At 52.7% G+C, this 21,265-nt stretch overlaps 1 protein-coding gene across 1 annotated transcript; it reads right to left on the bottom strand.

The window, feature by feature from the left end:
• Positions 1-336: 336 nt before the first annotated feature.
• Positions 337-12,408, bottom strand: Slc4a3 (solute carrier family 4 member 3). Its single transcript, XM_038339241.1, has 23 exons — positions 12,356-12,408; positions 12,062-12,205; positions 11,590-11,755; positions 10,789-11,063; positions 10,560-10,675; positions 9,944-10,140; positions 8,358-8,506; positions 8,079-8,259; positions 7,630-7,765; positions 7,210-7,393; positions 6,798-6,897; positions 6,217-6,401; positions 5,548-5,773; positions 5,203-5,421; positions 4,733-4,881; positions 4,341-4,535; positions 3,831-4,061; positions 3,543-3,632; positions 2,982-3,148; positions 2,167-2,420; positions 1,721-1,890; positions 1,352-1,525; positions 337-525 (listed from the first exon to the last, which is right to left on the bottom strand). Exons 2-23 carry the CDS (start codon positions 12,110-12,112, stop codon positions 448-450), a joined length of 3,693 nt encoding a protein of 1,230 aa, XP_038195169.1. The 5' UTR covers positions 12,113-12,205; positions 12,356-12,408; the 3' UTR covers positions 337-447.
• Positions 12,409-21,265: the final 8,857 nt, after the last annotated feature.

A 21,265-nucleotide genomic window follows, 5' to 3' on the forward strand; every position in this document is an offset into this window, starting at 1 on the left:
CTAGTGGCTTAAGGAAAGCAATGCCTTGCTGTCCTCTCCTTTCTAATCCAGAGCGAAATTAATGGGCACGTGACCCTCGATCGACCTTGAACCTCCGGCTCTTCAGCTTTACTCCAGGGAGCCAAGGACGGAACAAAAGGCCCACCTTGAACTCTGCAGTCTTGAATCTACCCCTCCCCCTCGAGGCCGCTGTTCCGTGCTTCACACCTATTCTAGTCTGGATGACCCCGATCATATTTCAGATAGGGAAGTGTGGCACCAAGAAAATGAGGCAGACACGAGACAAGGAGTGTGTTATAATGACTTCAAAGCCTGTGTCGTCTAGTCTGTGAAAGTCATGGGGCCACTGGCCTGGCATGGGAAGTGACTCCAGGCACATCCCTGGGTCCTAAGGAATGTCTGGCCCTGGTGCTGGGTTCCTAGGGTCTGTGAGTCACCAAGGTGGGGTCACACGGGCATGTGCAGCTCATTGTACTCGTCCCGGCCATCCTCATCAAAGTTTGGCTCAGCATCTTCAGAGTCCAGCTGCAGAGGGGAGCACAGGGTTGGGAAAGTCAGAGGGATGTATGTGTCCCCTTCTGCCCCTCATAGCCTCTTCTAAACACCTCTCCCTGCTCCAGGACCCTTGCCGGAAGTACTTCCCCGGCCAAAGCCTTCATTACCTGGTCACCTAGAACATACAAATCACACCCATACAATGGCAACTATGACATAGGATGCTCATTCCTAGGATCATGGCACCTCTGTACCCTATATCTGAGCACGCAAAAGCTGAAAAACTGGGACAGTCAGATGACTCAGCAGACCAAGACATCTGCCACCAAGTTTGATGACCTGAGTGCAATTCCCAGGACCTACAGGGTGCAAAGAGAAAACCAAGTCCTGAACGCTGCCCTCTGACCTCAGCACACACACAAAGTACATCTTTTAAAAATGTAAGAAAATAAAAGAAAAAAAGAAAGACTAGCAACGAGATATCCTTTCCTATAGCCGAAAGAAACAGGGCTCAGGACTGATGTCGGTGCTACGCCAACCCCCATGCAACCCGTGGACAGGTGATTTTGTCCAGGCACAGCCTGCACAGCTGTCCACAGCAGCCCTGTCTTGTCTTGTTCTTTCTGAAGCCTCTTATCAACAGACCTAGATTCCTATTGAAATCTCCTAACAGTCTTTTGATAGAGTCTACAAGCCCATTCATTACAATGGTGAAAACGGCATTCCAGAACATTCAGCAACTTCCCCAAGTTCACACAAGCCAAAAGGTATTTGAGACTTTATAACCTGGAGCCCAGGTATCTAACTCCAGTGCCTGCCTTCCTTCATCCCGCCAGCCCAAGCCATCATCCCTTACCGCCTGCAGCTCTCTGTCCTGGAAGAGCCGGGGCAAAAGGCAACGCCTCAGAGGCACGGTGAGCAAGAGCAGGAAAGGAAAGGCCAGTGAGGCCGCCGTAGACTTGACCACCCAGAGGAGAGCAATGCAGCCCAGCTGGATGCAGGTGAACAGGTGCATCCGCCATGTCTTCACCTGGGGTACAGGCTCAGTCTCATTCCACAGTGGCCATTCTGCCCCCACCCACACCTATGGGAACATGACTCTCCAGGTCCCAATTATCCTTATTGTATAATTGTATTCCTCCCCTCCATTTCTAACCTGGGAGTCCCTCCAGAATCCCTCCCATCACCCTGCACCCCCCACCAGCTGCATGCATCTGGGTCTGACCTTGGTCACGTAGGGCTGCTCAGGATGGTGCTTTGCTGGCATGAAAATGAGCAGCAGACGTTGGGACAACTGGATACCAGACAGTGAAGTGACCCCCATATATAGGAAAATCCCGAAGAGTACAGCCAATGGGATCCGGCGCAGCACAGCCCCCATGACAATAGATAGGCCTGGAGGAGGTGACACAGATCTGCCTAATCCTGTCCCCTGTCCTGCCTGGACAAAGGGCCTGGTAAGGGAACAAGATGCACTGGACCAATCTGGGTCTCACAAAGAGAGATAGAGCAGGACAAGAAGCAGGGAAGAGCTCCCAGAGTGTGCGTGGACGGGTTGGGGTCCTGAGGGAGAGCTACACCTGTAGATTCAGGAGGGTCAACCCCAGGAGCAAGAGGATTTGAAGCCACTGTGCCCAGGAGAGCAAGTCTGTGAAGAGACTCGGTGCTCACCTACGAGGCTGGCAATGAGCACTCCAGTGACTCGCTGCTCCCGAACCTCCTGGATCTGAGGCTTGTCACCAGGTGCAATGGCAGTGCGCATGACCGTCAACGCATTCACGTGAGTGACAGAGCGGACGGTGGCAGCTGTGAGCCAGGGCAATCCAAACAACCCACAGAGGCCACCCAGGGAGCCGATCAAAAGCAGGTCAAGATGGAAGCCAGAACCTTTGAGTAGCCTTCGTGCCTTCTGGCTGACAATGAGCCTATAGGGGAGAGAGAGAAGGAGCCAGCTAGCAGGCACACCTGTAAAAGCACGTGACAGTCGCCCAAGGCTTGAGGGGAGGGAGGCGAGCTCTCCCTGGACCTGTCAGCTTCCTCTTTCACGTTCCCAAATTAAAGTTCTCACACTGCAGGAAATCGGAGCCAAATTCTCATGCTGCAAGCATTTAAAAGCACCACAAAATCCAGATGCCAGATCCTACCATGTTATTTTGGTTAAACCAAAATGAGAAACGTGTGAGCATCCCTAGGTGAGAGAACACCCTGCCAGGATTCTGAGAACTGCCAAGTGCCATCCCATCAGCCGTGGTCGTGAGAGGACCAGGTCAAACCATCACGGGAGAACAATGCCTGGGCCCACACGCCCACGCCTGTTCCGGCCTGTTGCTCTAGCTCCTCTACCCCCTCCTCCTCACTCCAGCGAGAGCCCAACAAATTCCTTTCAGTCTACCACAGGGCATCCCTACACAGATAAGACACCCCTGCCTTAACCCTGAAGCCGAGCCGTCCCTCCACCCCCCCCCGTCCCCCTCCAGCCCTCTCACGCGGTGATCTGTGTCTCCATGAATATCAGGATGAGGACCAACAGTGCAGGGACAGCAGCCGCCACCATCATCCAAGGTGGGAAGGGACGGGCGCTGCCCAACGGTGGGATGAACCACGTGCGCTTATGTGGGGAAGTCACAGAGAGCCCTGTAGGCACCGTCAGCTTCTACATGGAGGAAAGAAGGCAAGGGCCAGAGAGAGATGCTTCTTACAGAAGAGGTCTACATTGCAGATATTCCTGCCACAGAGGCCCCAAAACTCTAGGGGGCTGGTGAGACTAATTTTCAGTCTTCAAAGTCACTGCTCCTCCCAGGGCTGGCAGAAGGCATAGCAATGGAACCTATAGGGAGACCCGGTACTCTGCACCAGCCCACTTCCAAATTCCTCCCACTTGGGATCATACACAGTTCGGATATCCTGGGTAGCCCCTGGACTGAACGTCATCACAGCAGCCCCTGGTGTGGCCCAACTTCTAAACCAGGAGAGCTGAGCTGCAAGCCTGCTTCAGAACCTGGGGCTAGTAGGGATTTGCAGTGGCCACTCAGGTGGGGCACACTCACCTGCGTGTAGGTGTCTGTGATAGAGTAGTCCACCAGGACCATCACCAAGATGGAAATGGGAATGCCAAAATCGCCAATGATGCGCCGAGCCTGCCAAGTGCACCCGGAGGATGAGGGTTAGGAGATAACCCCAACCCTTTCTGGGGCCAAGCTGCGCCAGAAGTACCCTAGGACATCCCTCTAGGTGACTCCCCTGTGTACCAGCCACAGCTGGGAGGCACTATTGTCTTGTTGTGGGGAGGTACAATGGAGGGGCCAGGCAGAAGACTCTCAGGAGAGACAGAGTACCTTGCCCCCCAGGAAGCGGCTGTTCCTGAACTTGCGCAGGAAGAAGGCAATGAGGAAAGTCCCCAGCATGAGGATGAGGGACAGCAGAGCTGTATTGGGCTGGTTCCTTGGGCCTGGTGGTCCCTCCGTGGGGGGCAGGGAACTACTATTCAGTTCCAAGCCCGTCTCTAGGGTCCCCTCCAAGGCCCCATCCGGTGGGTAGAATGGCAGCAGAGGATGCTCTGTGAACACCTATGTGTGGAGGAGAGGATGCCTCACCCTCCACAGGCAGGCAGCAAACCCAGTCTTGATGTCCCAACCTCCACTTCACGCACACGCACACACACGCACGCACACACACACACAAACACACACAAGCACACACAAGCACGCGCACACACGCACATACACACACACACACACACACACACACACACACAGCCCTCTCCCCATACCTTGCTCTCAGCAAGCTCCAGGCCTCCCTAGGACACCACCTCCCTATCCTTACCCACCCTCTGGGAACTGCCACACCTTGTAGAGCTTGTGAAAAGTCTCATAGATGAAAATTAGCGAGATGAGGAACGCGAAAATCTCCTGGGTAAACGGTGAGATGTAGCGGACCAGGAAACTGCCCTCTGCAGCCACCAGGGCCAGGACGAAGACCACCAGCCAGAGGCCCACCCACACTCGGCCAGTGAGGTACTCCAGGTCCTGAGCTCGGCAGAACTAGAGATAGTAAGGGGGGTGGTTAGCTACGGGGGCGGGGCATCTGCCTGGGACATTGGTGCCTGCAGGTTAAACAAGGGTACACGCCAAGGGGAAGAAGGGACAGAGCATAGAGACCCAGCTCCTGGACACCTGTATGAGGGACTAAGAAAGGGCAGGAAGGAGGGGCAGCACCCGGGGTAGGCAGCAGGCTTCACCTTGAAGAAGGCTTCCTCAAAGACCAGCAGGGGCCCGGAGAAGCCCACCACGAGGAGTGGCTGGGCCCCCAGCAGAGAGAAGAGGACCCCAAGCACAGCTGTGGACACAATCAGCTCCGACACGCCCATCAGCCCCTCCGTCTTCTCTCCTGGAGTGGAGAGGGGTCAGCAGGGTGCCTGTAAGTCTGGCTCTTCCTATCCTGACCCCTTCCTCATCCAGTTCCCCAGCAAGCGCAGAACAGCTCCCAGAATGACAGACAAGGCCTTGCCCACATTCCCAAGGAGACCACAGGGATCCTGCCCTTGCACCCCCATTTTATAGCCACCCAATAAGGGGTCACTGTGGTTCTCTGACCCAGCAGGGAGTCGCAGCTCACCTATCCCCTCTGCCCATCGCCCCCCTAAGTGATGTGACCGACGTAACCCTGCAGGTGACATCTGCCCCCCCACCGAGACCCCAGAAGTCTCACCTAGTAGCCCTCCAAAGGTGATGGCAGGGCTGAGGGCTGCAAAGTAGATGAAGAGCACAGCGGCCACACACTGGGAGTGCAGTGCGTCCCGCAGGTCACTGGGGTAGTGCGGGTACCGGCGCTTCACATCCCGCACCAGACCCCCAAACACTGAGCCCGTCCGCTGCAGGGGATCATCTTCAGAGGTTGCCTCAGAGCCCCCCGTCTCCAAAGACAGTTCTGGGCAAAGGAGCAAGATACCAATGGAACACAGGCCACTTCCTCCCGCCTGGAAGCCCTGGCTGCATCCCCCAGCATGGTGGGCAAGAATGGTAAGAACACAAAGGACTGGGGCTGGGGTCTGACCTTTGCCAGGGGCCACATATCCGCCCCGGGTGGTCATCTCCACTTTGGTCTGTTCCCGCTCCCGCCGCTTCCTCAGCAGCTCGCGCTGGAAGGCAGCCACGGAGCGTAGTAGGTCACGGCCCTCCACTTCAGATGGGGGTATCACAATGCTGCCATCTAAGAACTCACTGATGGCACCCAAAAGGTCCTGCCGGTCGTCTGCCTGGTAGGCAGCCTCGTGAAACAGCTGGGAAGGGAGTATGGCTCTCAAGGATGGGCCATGAGAGCCCAGGAAGATTTCAGAGAGGTGGCATTGGGTCACAGAGGGAGGGTGGGGAAGATAGACAACCACAGGCACCAGGGCAGTCTAGGAAGGGAGTCTAGAACATCTCTGACTGGGCAGTGCCCATCTTCTACAGGCTAATGAGCATCCCAGACATCAACTCGGCTAGGAGGCTCTCCTATGTGAGGCCAGTCACAGTCAGCACCATCAACCCTGCAGTCCACATCTTTACATCCAAGGCATCGCGTGTGAGCTGTACTCCTATGTAACCCCCCTTTCCAAGCACAGGCCAGGGTTCTGTTTCCTGGGCTAACTAACAGCTCGTCAGCTCCACTCCAGAGACAGGCAGCTAAGGAACAAGCAGGTCTCAGGTGGACAGGCCTCACATCCGAGGTTACAGGACTAACCTTGTCAGACATGAGGGTGGCGATGGAACGTCCTAGCTCATGATAGTCGGTACTGGTGTGGCGGGGCCCCAGCATCACAAAGAGGAAGCGGACAGGTACAGGGACCTCGAGTACAGACTCCAAGAGCACAGCCTCACTGAGCCGCACAAAGGCTGCTGCTGGCTGCTCCAAGAAAGGCACGCAGCCTAGAGAAAGACGAAAGCAGGGATGGACAAGAAGGAGCAGTCGAGGCAAGCCCCGGAAGGGCGAGCCAGGTTCTTCTGTGCACTGGAGCAGTTGGGTACTGCAAAAGAAGCCTCAGATCTAAAAGTACCCCGGTCACCCCCAGTCACATACATGTTTACAGTCACATAACAGTTACCAATAGGTGGAAACGAAGGCTACCACACAGGGATAACTTTCTTCCTTGTTCCCACAATGGTGCTATATAAAACCAGTTCAAGATCGTAGGAAACTGGAATGCAGGCAGGCCAGGAACGAGGAAGAAAGGACTCAGAGTGGCCTCCTCCAGAGGTTCAGGGGACCAGACCACAGCAGAGGACAATCAGGAAACCCTGTCCCCAGTACCCAGCCCTCCTTACCCACGAGCACAACGGTGGCCTCGGCATCTTCAGGGATCTTCTCCAGAAGTTTCAGGCTTTTCCCCCGGTGACCATCTCCTCCAGGCATGTGGAGGGGCTTCTGAGGACGCAGAACTGGAATAGGGCTGGGACCCAGCCTGGAGGCCATGGCAGGCCCTCCCCAACCTTGCCCCAACTTCTTAGAAGGGTCCAGCACCCTCCTCTACGCCCTGCCCCACCTCAGTTTTGTCTGCTGAATAGCTCCCACATCACCACAGGAAAACTCTGTATCGCCAACACAGGGAATCCACATGTGTGCCACCCACAGACCCCACAGCATGCTCGGCACAGTGCCGGGCATCCGACCTTCCCAATCTCAACTAAACCGAGCATCTTCAAAGTTCCCAAGCCCAGGCCAGACAAGGTGACTGACCTCCTTGGCATCAGGATCATGCGGCCATAACGGGGCTGGCTCCCCTAGGTCATCAGCAATGGTGGGTACCGCACCATCGGGGCCATGACTAGGGGTTGGGTGGTGATTCCCCAGGACTGAGTTCACGCTGGAGCTTGATGGATTTCGAGGGAAAAAGCCACTGTCCTTGTCATCGTTGGGATGGCTAAAGAAGGAGGCGAGGTAAGTTAGAGAGGTTTATGTTAGCTGGAGGTCTCAAGGAGGTGAGAAGTAGGAGGACCTTTTACTTAATGTGAGAGCTTCCTACTGGTTAGGGCGGCAGAAAGACGGAAGGGGGTTACGCTCCCCATCCAATGCATGCTCAGGCTGAGTCCCCTCAGAAGAGACAATGCTCCTAGGACAGCTGAAGAAGACAGAGCCCTCGTCCCCAGCCCCTCACACCTGTGTTTCAGGAGCAAAGTCCGCAGGACACTAGCCCTGTCCTCTGGCCGGATCTGGTCAGATACAATCATAGTCTCCACCACAAGGTGAGCGATGCCAGGCAGGGTGGTCTGCTCCAAGTCCAGGAGAGCCGCTCCTAGGGCACAGTAAGAGGAAGCGCCATCCTGCCGGACAGGAGACCCACCCACCCCACAGCCTCGCTCCCCGAGGGCGGGCAAACATGCCAGGGGAGCTCGGGGCCTTTGCGCGCAACAGCATGTACACATGTCACAGGCAGCTGGGGGAGCACCAAGCGAAGGAAGGCTCGGCTCAGAGTGCAGATGGCTAGAAGGTCCATTAGGCCCCAGGTGCGATCCATATCTCTGTCCCTCAGAACTCCCAGAGTCGTCCCAGGGAACTGAGCAGCCCAACTGAGGCTCAGTGGCTCAGGCCAGACTGAGGAGCCCTACCCTGGGCAATGGTCCTCCTGAGCTCCAGCAGGCTACGGAAGGAGAGGGAAGCAACGTGGGGCTTCCCCCAGCGCTCAGTCTCCTCCTCTACATCTTCCTCGAACTTGATCCACCGTGCCGTCTCCCGCCAGTGTGGCTCCTGGCTACGGTCCAACATCAGCTCGTTCAACTCCACGAACACCTGCAGCAGACATCAAGGTGAGGGCCCAGAGGCTGCCAGGGTTAGGGCTGTCACTAAAAGGAAAAGTGGATCCCAAAGGGCAACACCTACAACGCTACCTCATGAGGTCTCCGATCCAACTTCTTCTTCTTCTTCTTTCTGCGCAGGATGGGAGCCAGGCCACTGGGGCTTCCTCTCCCACCCTGTATCCGGGATGGTTTCTTCACCAAGTGTCGCCTCACACCAGGGTTGTCTTCCAGCCGGTGGCCTGTGAACAAGACCCCAGGGATCCATCTCAGGGTCTGTGGCCACAGCTCACATGCTCCAGGCCCCTGCTGTATCCACCAAATCCACGGGGTTATGACAGACCACATAATCCAAGGGGCCATTTCACAGATCTGGAGACTGGCTCTCAGGAAGTGGGAAGGCACAGTACAAAGCCACCTTACACGGCTGGCCAAGCCACAACAATAAGCAGATTCCAACTGAAGTCTTCAGCCCCATCCAGACCCTGAGCCCCTACCACAACCACTGGTCCTCCTGTGAGGCCATAGGTCCAATGCCTATCCCTAGACACCTAGCTCCCACATATGTGCAACACCCCAATCCCAGCAACGCTAGTGCCCATTCAACAGGCTTATGCACAGCTAGCCGTCCCCCCCACCTGCCCTGCTCCGGCCACCAGCTGGGGACAGGCTGGCTGCGCAGTTACTCACAAGCAGCTACCCCTGCCTGGGGGCTCGGGTGGCCCCTCATGGGCTCCCACAGGCCATAGTCTTCAAAGTCCAATACAAACATTTCCAAATCCTCTGAGGCCAGCAAGTCACCAGTGCCAGGAACTGGATTCCTCTCAGGGCTCCCGTCCTCAGTGTCCCTGGGCCCGGGACTCAGAGCCCCATTGGGCTCCATGACCTTGTCCAGCGGGCTCGTCATTCCCCTGGTGGCCAAGGACTCAGCCCTGTTCCTTCCCAGAGCCCCAGATGTCCCAAGGGGTGGGAGTCCCCAGCAGGAGCTGTCTTTGCCCACACAGCTGGAGATGGTAAGGTTTCCTGTTCACAGTTCTCCTGGTCCCCCAAGTCTGCTCCTCCTATCGACTCCCACCCTGAATCTGAAAATACACCCTCCCTATGGCCGCCCCCCCCCCCAGCCCCGCTGCCACTGCTGCTGCTGCCATCGGATTGTTCTTGTCCCTGTCCTCAGGCCCTGGCAACTTTCCATGACGTATTGAGCTCAAAGCCCTAACTCTCCCCACCTCTGCCCCCGCCCACACCCTGTGAATCTCAGGAGGAGGAGGAGGAAGGCCAGTGATGCCCCTAGCCTGGGCACAGAGCCCCACGGGTGATGACAGGTGGCACCAAAGCCAGGCACTGATAAGATGGAAGGAATGTGCCGAGATCACAGCCAGGCCAGGCCAAGGGTGGCAGGAAGGAGTGAGGGCAGCTGCAGGCAGGCCGGGCAGTGCAGCTCAGCCTTCAGCCTCCAGGCAGGTCGGTTATAGCAGAGTTTACAGAGCAGGGAGGTCTCAGGAGAACGCCCCTTGAAAAGTACACGAGGAAGACGGCCGCTTTATGCAAGAGGTGACTCAGAGCGCACTCATGAGTGCTTTGGCAGAGGTGGCTTAGTGAGATTAAGTTCTCTCTGCCACTCAGACACTGCAGAAAGGGCCAAGCCCGAAGCGGGGGGACCCTCTTCAAGGTCCACTCACTCTTCATGTCGTCCAGATCTGCAGAGCCCAGCATCTGGGCCTCGGCTTCATCGGTGGGCACCCGCTGCTCTGGCCCGGGGTTGCCCAGGGCACTGCCTGGGCACAGTCGCTCTCGCAGGTCATAGCTGGCTGAAGGACTCCAGGGCCGGCTCTTCTCTGTAGAGATTCGGGAAGCCCGGGCTCGGGGGCTGGGAGAGCTGAAGAAACAACATGAGCCTTAGGTTTGATGGAGAAAGGCAAGGAGCTGGCATAAGCCAGTGGGTTCCTGTAACGTCCCTGATCTCAGGAGCCAGAGTGAATACACAGGCTCTCTTCCCCAGCATGCCCATCTCCTCCCACTGCTGGCTCTTTTCTTCTACCTGTACCCCTGCCTCTTCACCAGCACTTTGGGTCTAGAGGACCCTTGACCTCTGGCTCATCTCTTCCTTTTCTCCCCTCTTGCTCCCTCTGACTTTGTAAACCTGGAGAAATAGCTCTTTCATTTTCTCTGCTTTCCAGGTCACACCTAGGGACACTAGTCAGGAATCAGGCAAGTGTCGGGGACTTGGGTCAACTGCTCTGGGCTGCAGTGGGTTCTACTCAATGAGGGCTGGGTGCAGGGAGCTGGGACCAGTACCTGCAGGAGCGCTGGGGGCTTTGGTCAGTGTGCAGGCCCACAGAAGGCAGGGCCTTGGTACAGGTGACCTTGTTTGAAAGGCCCGGGCTGTCATCCTCATCGCTTCCAATAGAGAACTGTGGACACACATGGACAGACTGAACTCACAGCAGCCACCTTCATTGCATCCTGCATCCTCTCTGTGCCAACCCCTTGGCCAGCCATCCCTCCTTCAGTGAGCAGGCCCCACCTTTGCTTTCTGTGGGGGCCCCAAGGGTGGAGGCTCCGCAGGCTCTGCCTCAGACTCTCCTTCCTCTTCCTCTTCCTCCTCCTCCTCCTCTGCTCCAGCTCCCCCCTCCTCTTGGATAGGGGGCGTCCCTTCTGAGGGGGGAGCAGAGGTCTTCTCCTTCTTCCTCTTCCTCCTGGTGTGCCGAGCAGAGGTGGGGGGCAGTCGCCGCAGCTTGTGGGGTGGAGGCAGGCGGGCTGAGAGCGGGTGATGGGTGTGGTGGGATGTGTGCCGGTGAACTGGGGGTGCAGGAGAGTTGGTTGAGACCCCTGAAGCAGAGCAGGGCTCCCCCACCAAGGAGTACACACCTGACTCTAGCTCAAGGTCTCAAACAAGGGCACCCTAATCCTCTAGAGCCAGGACACCCCTCCCCACTACTGTGTCCAGGCGCCTGTCATTGGAGAAGCCTGGTAGAGTGGGGACGAGAGTGACAGAGAGGGAACAGGGCATGTGACACAGAAGAGAAGCTGAGGGAAGACACAACAGGGACCATGGCAGAGCGGAGAGTGAGTGGATGATGAAGGTCACTGAGGGTGGCCTCAAGCCCATCTCCTCTACATGTCCCCTGGTCTGGAGCCCAGTCCCCCTGACAGGTGGACAGTTGATGGCGAGGGAGGCGGGATGACTTGACACGGCATGGTGGCCCAGCACAGCGTCCAGCACAGGATGGCACTGAGTGATCAAGCCGGAGGTGAGCGCAGTAATGGTGGCGATGAAGGTGATGGTGGTGAAGGCTGCCGAACTAGGGGTCCCCGGGCTACCCACACTCAAAGTCCCGCTCGCTGTAGCTGCGGCTAGGCTTCTCAGGGTCCCAGGCCGGGGTCTTGCTGATGAGGTCCCCAAACCTGCTCACAGCCAAGGTCTTGCCCAAGTCATCATCCTCCTCTTCTACGTCTGGACCCAGAGGGGGCTCCTCCAAGGGCACCCGGACCTGCAGGCCAGACAGCCTCTCCTAGGACCCCTGGTTCATGAACACCCCCCACCATCCCCAACTTCATACTTCAACATTCCCAACATTCTCACCTTTGCCTGCATCAACATCCCCCAAAACACCCTCTGAGGGCCTCCCCGGGCCTTGAGTGCACCAGTCACTGATTCATAAAACACTAATAGACCCCCTATTCCTCCACACCACCAGTACAGCTCAATGCCTGAATCTGGTGGTCCCAGGGTCAGCCAGAGGACACCCACCCATCCTGCCCCTCCTCCCCCACCCCACCCTCCACACATCAGTCACCTGGGGTAGGGGGGAGGCGCCCCCGGGCGGCGGGATCACCCCATTAGCCATGGTAGGGTTGAAGACTTGGGAGTCTCTCAATCACTGTGGGACTCAAACCCCGGGTGAGAAGAAGGGGGCGCTGCGGAGACCTCTTTGGGAGCCCTGGGGGAGGAAGGCGGGGTCAGGCTGGTGGGCCCCCTCCGGGGAGTTACATCCCCGTGTCCAGCCCGCGTTCCCTTCCAAGGCCCAACCCAGTACCGGTCAGCCCGATGTTCCCACCCGGCCCGGGGCCCACGCCTCGCCCTTAAGTACCTCGGGGCTCCGGAACCTGCGGGGCCTGGGAGAGCCGCCGCGCCCCATGTCCCTCCCCGCTAGCTCCGGGGCGCGGCTGCCGGGTTCCCGTCCGGCCTCTCGCCTCGCAGAGCCCGGCCGGGTTGGACGCAGGCGCCGGAGCCTGCAACCCACAGCTCCACCTCCTAGCGCTTGGCTCGACCGGCCAGCGTCCGCCCGGCCGCACAATGGAAGCAGATGAGCCCTGACTTACCCCACCCGGGCCAGCGCGCACTCCGCGCTCGGGTCTCCGCAGGATCCCACCTGCCCGCAAGACCCCTCTCCAGGCGCCCCACGCATTGCGGGGGGAGGAGGGGCGGGTGCACGGCCCTAAATTCCCACAATCCCTCAAACACGCTCCTCCACCTTGCTTTTAGCCACCCCTCCCTTCCCCTCAGGAGCACTGGAAGAGACCCCCCATCCGCACATACAAGCCTCTCCAGTCTGGACCACGAGATCACAGACCCCTGGAAGCAATTGCCACCAACACCTCAAGTTTCGGTTCAGCTGATGCCCTTCAAAGGCCTGGCTTCTGGATCTGGGCACCACCCAACATTTGACCTTGGCACATTATCTACCCATCTGTAGCCAGAGGCAGCTGAAACAGGGACATCCCAACTGTGCCAACCACTCTAAAATCCTGTGGCTAAGCTTCCACGCCCCCGCCCCCACTTCCCCAACCGCTGAGGACCTATCTCACTTTCCAGGGTCAGAGACATCTTAGGAAGAGCACCTGGACCCCTGTGTGTTCTTCTCTGGGTCTCTCTGAAACTGGGCACCCTAGCACAACCCATGCCCATAAAAGCCCTGGATAACATTGGCTTAAGCCATGCCACTATATCTTAGAACAAACAAATGGGGAAGAACAGGGGCTGAACCAGAGGGTCAGCAGAGGATGAGATGGGTAGGCTCCAGCAAGAGAAACAAATGACTCCTGGCTCAGCAAGAGAAGTGGAAAGGAGGAGAGAGGGGAAAGGAGCAAGTGCATTATCCCTGCGTCCCCTGCCCTGCAGGATCTCAGCCCCACCCAAGGAAAGCCCTTATACATAATAGTCTTGTGGGGTACCGAAGAAAAACTGGCTTCCCCCACTTTGTGCTCAGAGCCCTGTGCTCCGTAACACCCCGCCCCCCTCAAATCAAGGATTGCCCCCATTCCTTTCCTATTGCTTTGATAAAATACTCCAACAAAAGCAATTTAAAAGAGAAAGGGTTTATTCTAGTTTACTGTTAAGAGTAACTTCGCGCTGGGGAAGTCAAGGCTGCCAGACGGAGCTCGAAGCAGCTGGTCATCACATCTGCAATCAGGCAACAGAGATGAATAGTTCCCCCTTTTCCAGTTTACACAGTTCAGAATCCGCCGGCCAGAGAATGGACCGGCCACAATTAAGAGCAGGGCTCGGTGGTGTGCTAGTGTGTGGCTTAATCCCAGCACTTAGGAGGCTGAGTCAAGTGATCTGTGTGGGTTCAAGGCCTTCATGGCCAGCCTGGTCTACACACTGAGTTCCAGGCCAGCCAAGACTCCAAAATGAAACCCTGTATCAAAAACAAACAAACCAAAAAGAAAAAAGTCGGTTTTTCCCATATCAATTAAGATAATAAAGAGATTCCCCCACAGACATGCCCAGAGGCCCACCTACGAAATGATTTCAAATGCCATCAAGGTAACACCACTACAGAGAACTATTATTATTCTTATTTCAGCTGAGAATGTGGAGATGCAGAAAGGCATGCTACCCCCACTGAGGGTACACCAAGGTACACCACAAATTTGTGTATCCTTGGCAGATTTAAGGTAAGAGAGTCAAAGCTGGTCAGCTGTGCAAAAACAGAACATGCAAATTGCCTTCCAAAAGCCAGCATATGAGGCCCACGTGTTGGTGTTGAATTGTGTCTCCCCAAAACTCACATGCAAAATCTCAACTTCCACAACCTCAGAATGAGCACTTATTTGGAAATAAAGTCATCGCAGATGTTAAGGCCATACTTGAGTGACACACGCTCCTTTCTTATCCGATATGGCATGTCTATAAAAAGGGAAACTTTGGACATAGACACACACAGAGAGAACACCGTGTAAAGAATGGCAGTGTGCTGCCACAAACCAAGGAAATCCCAGACACTGAGAGGCCTGGAACAGGTCCTTCCTGAGCATCTTCGGAGAGAACTTGGCTCTGGATACTCCATTTCAGACTTCTGTCCTCCACAATACGTCATGAAGCAGCTCTCCTTGTCATACTTTATTACAGCAACCCCAGTGAAGTAACCCGTTGACCCATCTTCACACTCTGAGCCAGCTAACTTGGTATTAAGTCTAAAGGGGGCCAGGTGGTGGCGGTGGCAGTGGCAGCAGCACGTGTCTTTAATCCCAGCACTCAGGAGGCAAAGACAGGCAAATCCCTGAGTTCGAGGCCAGTCTTCAGCCTGGTCTGCAGAGCGAGTTCCGGGACCCTGTCTCAAAAACCAAAACAAGCAAACAAACGAAAGTCTTAAGGAACATTCTAGGATGGCCCCTTTCATCTTCCTTCTATCCTCTGCATCATGGTACTGGACCCTACCTCACAGCCAACCCAGGAGCCCTGGGGTGCTGGATTCTGTAACACACAATGTCCCTAAGAGATCCCACTCCTGAGTTGATGCTGAACATAGGTTCTCCTGTCGCTAGGAGGGAACGCCCAACTGGTCCCTCGGAGACCCTCACCCTACCCAGAGATGAGAACTTCAATATCAACCCTCCAAGCATTTCCCTGTATCATCTATATCTCTGGAATGTTCATTTCTCATTCTGAGTCAGGGTGAGAAGGAGACACCCACCGCTTGTTTCCGAGCAGCTCGTTCTATCTGACATAACGATTTTTTCATTACGCTTGCAGAGCTAGCATTCAGCCTCCAGCATTCCTGTCCTCGTCAGTCCCGCACTGTCAGTTCTGATGGGGTCTTCATTACTACGACAGAGTGGTCCATGCATGCAGCACCAAGGATGGCCACTTCGGTGTGTGTCAGCTACCAGCTCAGAGCCTGTAGATGCTTAAATGTTGGGTGACAGCAAAGGCAGAAGCAGCCAGTGACAGACAGGTTCAAAACAACTACTACCCCACGCACCCTCCCTCACAATCCAGTCTGATTTGAACTTTTGACTTGCATGCTGATGCCCCAGAATGATTTCCTGGTACATGAAACATAGCCACAAACCATGTCCTTGATCCATTTTGGCATCCAGACTTGGAGATACAAGTACACTGTGTAGACAGAAGTTTCTGTCCCCCATGGTCCTACAGCCATTCAGTCCCAAAAAACACACAGAGACTTATATTAATTATAAACTGTTTGGTCTATTGCTCAGGCTTATTATTAACTAGCTCTTACACTTAACCCATAATTCTTATCTATGTTTAGCCATGTGGCTTGACACCTTTTCTCAGTAAGTCATTCTTATCTTGCTTCCTTTGTGTCTGACTTGCAACTGAGTCCCTGCCTTTCCTTTTCCCAGAATTCTCCAAGTCTGGTTGCCCCACCTATATTTCCTGCCTGGCTACTGGTCCATCAGCATTTTATTAAACTAAATTTTTACACTTTTTTTGTCACTTTACCAAATGACAAATCTTTACAGTGTACAAGAGCATTGTCCCAGAGCAACACTGTTTTCAGAGTTCCCTACAATTGGCCCAGTGTGGGGAGCTGTAGACCTACAGGCCATGAACATTTTTAAAAATATATTTATTATGTATTCAGTGTTCTGCCTGCATGTATCCCTACGGGCCAGAAGAGGGCACCAAATCTCATTATAGATGGTTGTGAGCACATGTGGTTGCTGGGAGTTGAACTCAGGACCTTTAGGAAGAGCGGGCAAAGCTCTTAACCACTGAGCCATCTCTCCAGCCCCAGACCCTGAACTTTCTATGACCTCTTTCTTGCCTGCTGAAGTAAACAACTTGTTTTTCTATACTTGCAGCTGCTCTGAGCACAGAACCCTCATGAGTTCCTGATAACAGAGAAGTGGTTTCAGGTGGGCTTGCAGTGGAAAATCCCCAGAGCTAGGGCTTGGCAGTTAGTCAAGGAGGGCACTATATAAGCTGTCTGGGAACATAATAAAATTGGCATTCTTGCTTCAAGAGTGGCCCATGTCTCTGTGTGTTTTTTAATCCATGGGCCAGGAGCTCAATAGGCTGTATTTCTCTTATAACCATTCCCTAGAATGGCTTGGTCTTGGGATCCAACATGTTAGAATGTAAACCAGTAAAAAATGCATTTGTCATCTATGGCACCCTAAATCTTTAAAACCTGTTCCCATGTTTTGGTCATTTAAGTCCTCTTTTGCCAAGGTAGAAGTTAGAAAACCATGTATCAACTCCCTTGCAGCTAGGTTAAGACACTGACCCGAGTTCCAACAGTCAGACTCACGAGTACAAGTTCTGAATTCAGAAGTGAGTGATATGCACAGAGGATATACCACCTCAAAGTAAGAATGGAGTGGAATTAAGTGATTGTTATCAGGGTTTTGGTGACCAGTGATGTCACTATTTCTGTTACAGAAACTGTCATGGTAGCTGGTCATGGTTCTTAGCTCTCTATTCCTCCCCCAAATACCATAAAATATACACTATTCTTTTATAAATCCCTCTCTGGTTTAAAATCACAGTTGGTCGCAACTAGGCAAGCTGGCCGATACAATCAGAACAAAGGCTCGGAATCCAGGTCAAAGGCAGATCGTCAGGCAGCAGTGGTGCTGACATTAGGAAACAGGCAGAGAATGTGAGGTTGTGGCCCTTAATGCTCCATCTACTCTTGTGATGATTGCTATGTCTCATCATCCCCATCCTTTCTCTTTGGAACTGTTTTATTATACTATACTATATTTATTTATTTGGAGGGTTGGGGGGGGTAAGACATGGTGCTTGTGCAGTGGTCAGAAGGCAACCTATGGGAGTTGGTTCTCTTCCTCCACTGTATGGGTCCCAGAAAATAAACTAAGATTGTCAGGCTCAGGGAAGCACCTTTACCATCTCACCAGCTCCTAGCCTTTACTCTTTAAAACAAGATTTAGATTGTATTTTGTATGTGTGTGTATGAGTGTGTTCCTTGTATGTATGTATGAATAGCATGTGCATGCCTTTGGAGGTCAGAAGAGGGCGCTGGATCACCTGGAACTGGTGTTATGGATGGTTATGAGTCTGTGGATGCTAGAAACCGAACTCAGGTCACCTGCAAAAGCAACAAGAGCTGCTATCTACTGGACCATCTCTCCACACACACACCCCGCCCCCGCCACACACACACACACACACACACACACACACACACACACTTCACGCTTTTTTAAATAAAGTTTTACTTTTCTAAATGTACAGTTGGTTGAACCTGTTCAAGCATCTTCACCAGCAGCTGGGGTATCTCCACCCTTGGTGTTTCTGGTGTAAATTACTTGGACTCTGAGTTTGGCACATCCTTTACTAAGTAGCTCCAGGAGGCCAAGGAACCAGAAATATTCAGCCTCTCAGAGCCCACCATAGGAGTGATAAACTTATAGATGGAAACTTCCTTACAGTTCGTCCTACATAGCGTTGTCAATGGGGCTAGAATGTTGAGCTTGCCATGAACTCTGTCTTTGGATCTCTTTCTTTTGGCTTTACTCTCAGACTTGTTTACTGGGCCTTTCTTGGCCAACTTTCCAGCATCTTTCTTCTTGTCACCTGTCCTTGGGTAGCACAGTGAAGCTCAAAGAATGTCAGCACCCTCTGTAACCAGGCTATGATGCAGGACAAAAGGCACATCCTTTACTCTTAAAGTGAACAGTCAAGATAACTTTTTGCCCTAAAATTTAAGTGGTACTTTTTGACTTACAAAGCACTGTGATATTCTCATGGTCCCGCACAGCAACCCTCTACTTGACAGGTATATATACATATATATATATATATATATATATATATATATATATATATATATATATGGCTCAGATGTGGGTGGTGACACGCCTTTAATCCCAGCACTCAGGAGGTAAAGGCAAGTGAATCTTTGTGAGTTCGAGGCCAGCCTGGTCTACAAAGTGAGTTCCAGGACAGGCACCAAAGCTACACAGAGAAACCCTGTCTTGAAAAACAAAGCAAAGCAAAACAAAACAAAACAAAAAAGCTCATGAAGTATAAACAGCTTGCTCAAGATTCAAGACCCAGAGGCAACACAGCAAAAGGAGCCACAGAGCTCGGGCACAATGTCTAACATTTACCCCTAAAAATCACAGTATGCTACCCCTCCCCTACCATGTCTCAATGCCCTTATGAAACTGCTAAACCTTCCAAGCCAGGTGCAAAACTGAAATGCATCACTTCCTCCCCAGGTGTATTTTTCAAGACTATCTTTGCTATTAGAGACGACAGAGGTGAGAAGTTAAGAATGAGATCCCCAGGGCCAAGTGGCCTGAGATCATACGCCAGCCTTGGCCACTCGATAACTGCTTGAGCAAGTTATTTATCACTGTTCCTGGCACTCGGTTTCTCCAGCAGCGGCAATGAGGCCGTTGAGAGGAAAAGTGAGTTTGCCTGTGAACAGCACAAACAACAGTGACTTTGACACATGGTGGAGCTCAGGAAACATTAGCCAGTCCAATGCTGCTGAGCCTTCAGAGTCCTCAGCTAAGCACGTGAAAGGACAGTGTTTACACATAGGAAATAAAAGCACATTAGCTTATGTTAACATGCAAGAGCTCTATGTTTAGGGCCATAATAAATCTGCCAATCATACAAACCCCCAAAGGCAGGGAGAGCCAGAACATTGTATGAGAGTATGCTTCTACCTCTGTTTGAAACAGTTATTATATTGAGATATATACCATATTGCAATGTACATTTCTACCTCGGATATTATTTATGTAATGACCTTGTTTACATTTGGAAATCATTGTCTTCATTTATTGCATAGTTGTTTATTCTTAGTCTTCAAGTTAGATAGGTATTAAAAATTATATGTTTGTCATATTTATATTTAGGATAATCAGGTTTTTTAGATACATAGAGACTATATTTAATATAGATAGTATAATCTTCGACCTCTTCAAAGAGTTGTAGAACATGGCCTTTAATCTAACCTAGAGTTTTTTACTTATGAGACACAATCACTAGGCTTTGACCTCCCATCAGGTAGTTTTTGACACTCTATTGAAAGCAACGTTTTTGTTGTTGCTGTTGCTGTTAATTTCCTGGGGGTGTGAACCAGAGCTTTACACATGCTAGGAAAGCACCCTCCCACTGAACTGTACCCCAACCCCAAATAACCAATCCTTGCACCGCTAATCCTAAATTTAGACAGTGGGCATGGTTTCATTGAGCCCAGATTGTCACTTAGACTCTTACGAGAATTATCCCATTGCTTCCCAGAGGGCTGTGCTCAGGGCCAGCGGCTGCGTGAACAGGCTTTCACAGGTACGGCGGCACTGAGGAAGGCGTCAGGCTCTGGAGTTAGAGATGTTGTAATTTAACACCACTTCAACCCTTGGCATGGAGCAGGGGCTCGGTACTCGTATTTACTAGTGTTGTTACTGTGCAGTGGTTTATCTCATCCCAGGCGCCTGGCCTTGACTTCGACCCAAATCCAATGTCTGCACACTACCACTGTCCCTGAGGGTCATCTTTCCCAGCAGAACTTACCTTCCAGACCAGCCTTCCTGACATGTTTGTGTCAGGACGGCATCCTGAGAGATGAATCCTTGCGCTGTCATGCTCTTGGGTCACCCCTTGAGTTTTGTTTTGAGAAAACAGATGGGAGAGAAGGCAGAGACAACCTACCAGCAGCACCACAGGGAGTTCTCAAAGGAAAAAAAAAAAAGAGGTAGGCTGGCAAAAGAATGAGATCTGGGCCAGAAAATAGGGAGGGGAGGAGACCTTTGCCCTCTCCAGTCCGCAAAACAGAAGGGGGACCCCCAAGGCATAAAGGGAAAAGAGTTGGGTCAGGGATTCCTGCCTAATCCATAGGACAGGAACCAAGTTCAGACCCATCCATTCTCCCTATCTTCCATTCCACGGGTTGTGTATACTTTTAGTTACGGTCAACAAGCAAGCAATACCTTCTATTATGAAGCATCCACAGCAAGTACCATGAAGGAAAAGACCAGTAAAACAGGAGATTCAAGAGGCAGGACTAGGATCACCCTCTTTAAGGTAACAATTAGGCAACGACCTGAAGGATACGTCACCAAGAAACATATGAAAAGATTGGAGCCTGAATAGGATAAGCATTTCATAAGGCCTAAGAGGCGATAGGGTTTAAGAGAGACAGCAGAGGTCCTATCTGTAGACAGAGGGTCCAAATGAGATCACTTTAGTAACCTGCCCCATCTTTCTCACTTGTAAAATGTAGATCTTCCCCAGGGCAGCCATAGTAATATCAAAGGAATGCCGAGTGCCCAGACCAGCACAAAGTATGTCCTTAAACAGTCACTATGCAATTCATATCGGTTCAGACCTGTAATCCCAGTACTCAGAAGGCTGAGACAGGAGGATTTCAAGTTCATGATCTGCCAGAGTTACATAACCAAACCCTGAAAGAGAAGAGTATCTGGTTTCTTCCCTCCCACACCCAAAGCCAGCACCTCTGAAGAGTTCAGTAAATATCTGTGGAGCTGAAAGCAAATGCACACATAATTATAGCAACTAATAAACTAAAGAATGTTTTCTGTGGCGGCCAGAGTAAGTCCACAATGATCAAATGACAAAAGGATAGGCCGAGAAAAAAAAGACATGCCCTGACTCATCCTATCTCCAGAAGTGTCTGAGTTTCATCTGAGGCACGCTGGGGAAATGTCCACTCATAAACACATGGGCAATAAGACACAAGCATCCGCTCTTCCAATTACAGAGAACATTCCTAGGCTCCAGGGTGTTGTGGAATATTATTTTAACT

Source organism: Arvicola amphibius, chromosome 8 (genome assembly GCF_903992535.2).
Source record: "Arvicola amphibius chromosome 8, mArvAmp1.2, whole genome shotgun sequence".
Taxonomy (NCBI): domain Eukaryota; kingdom Metazoa; phylum Chordata; class Mammalia; order Rodentia; family Cricetidae; genus Arvicola; species Arvicola amphibius.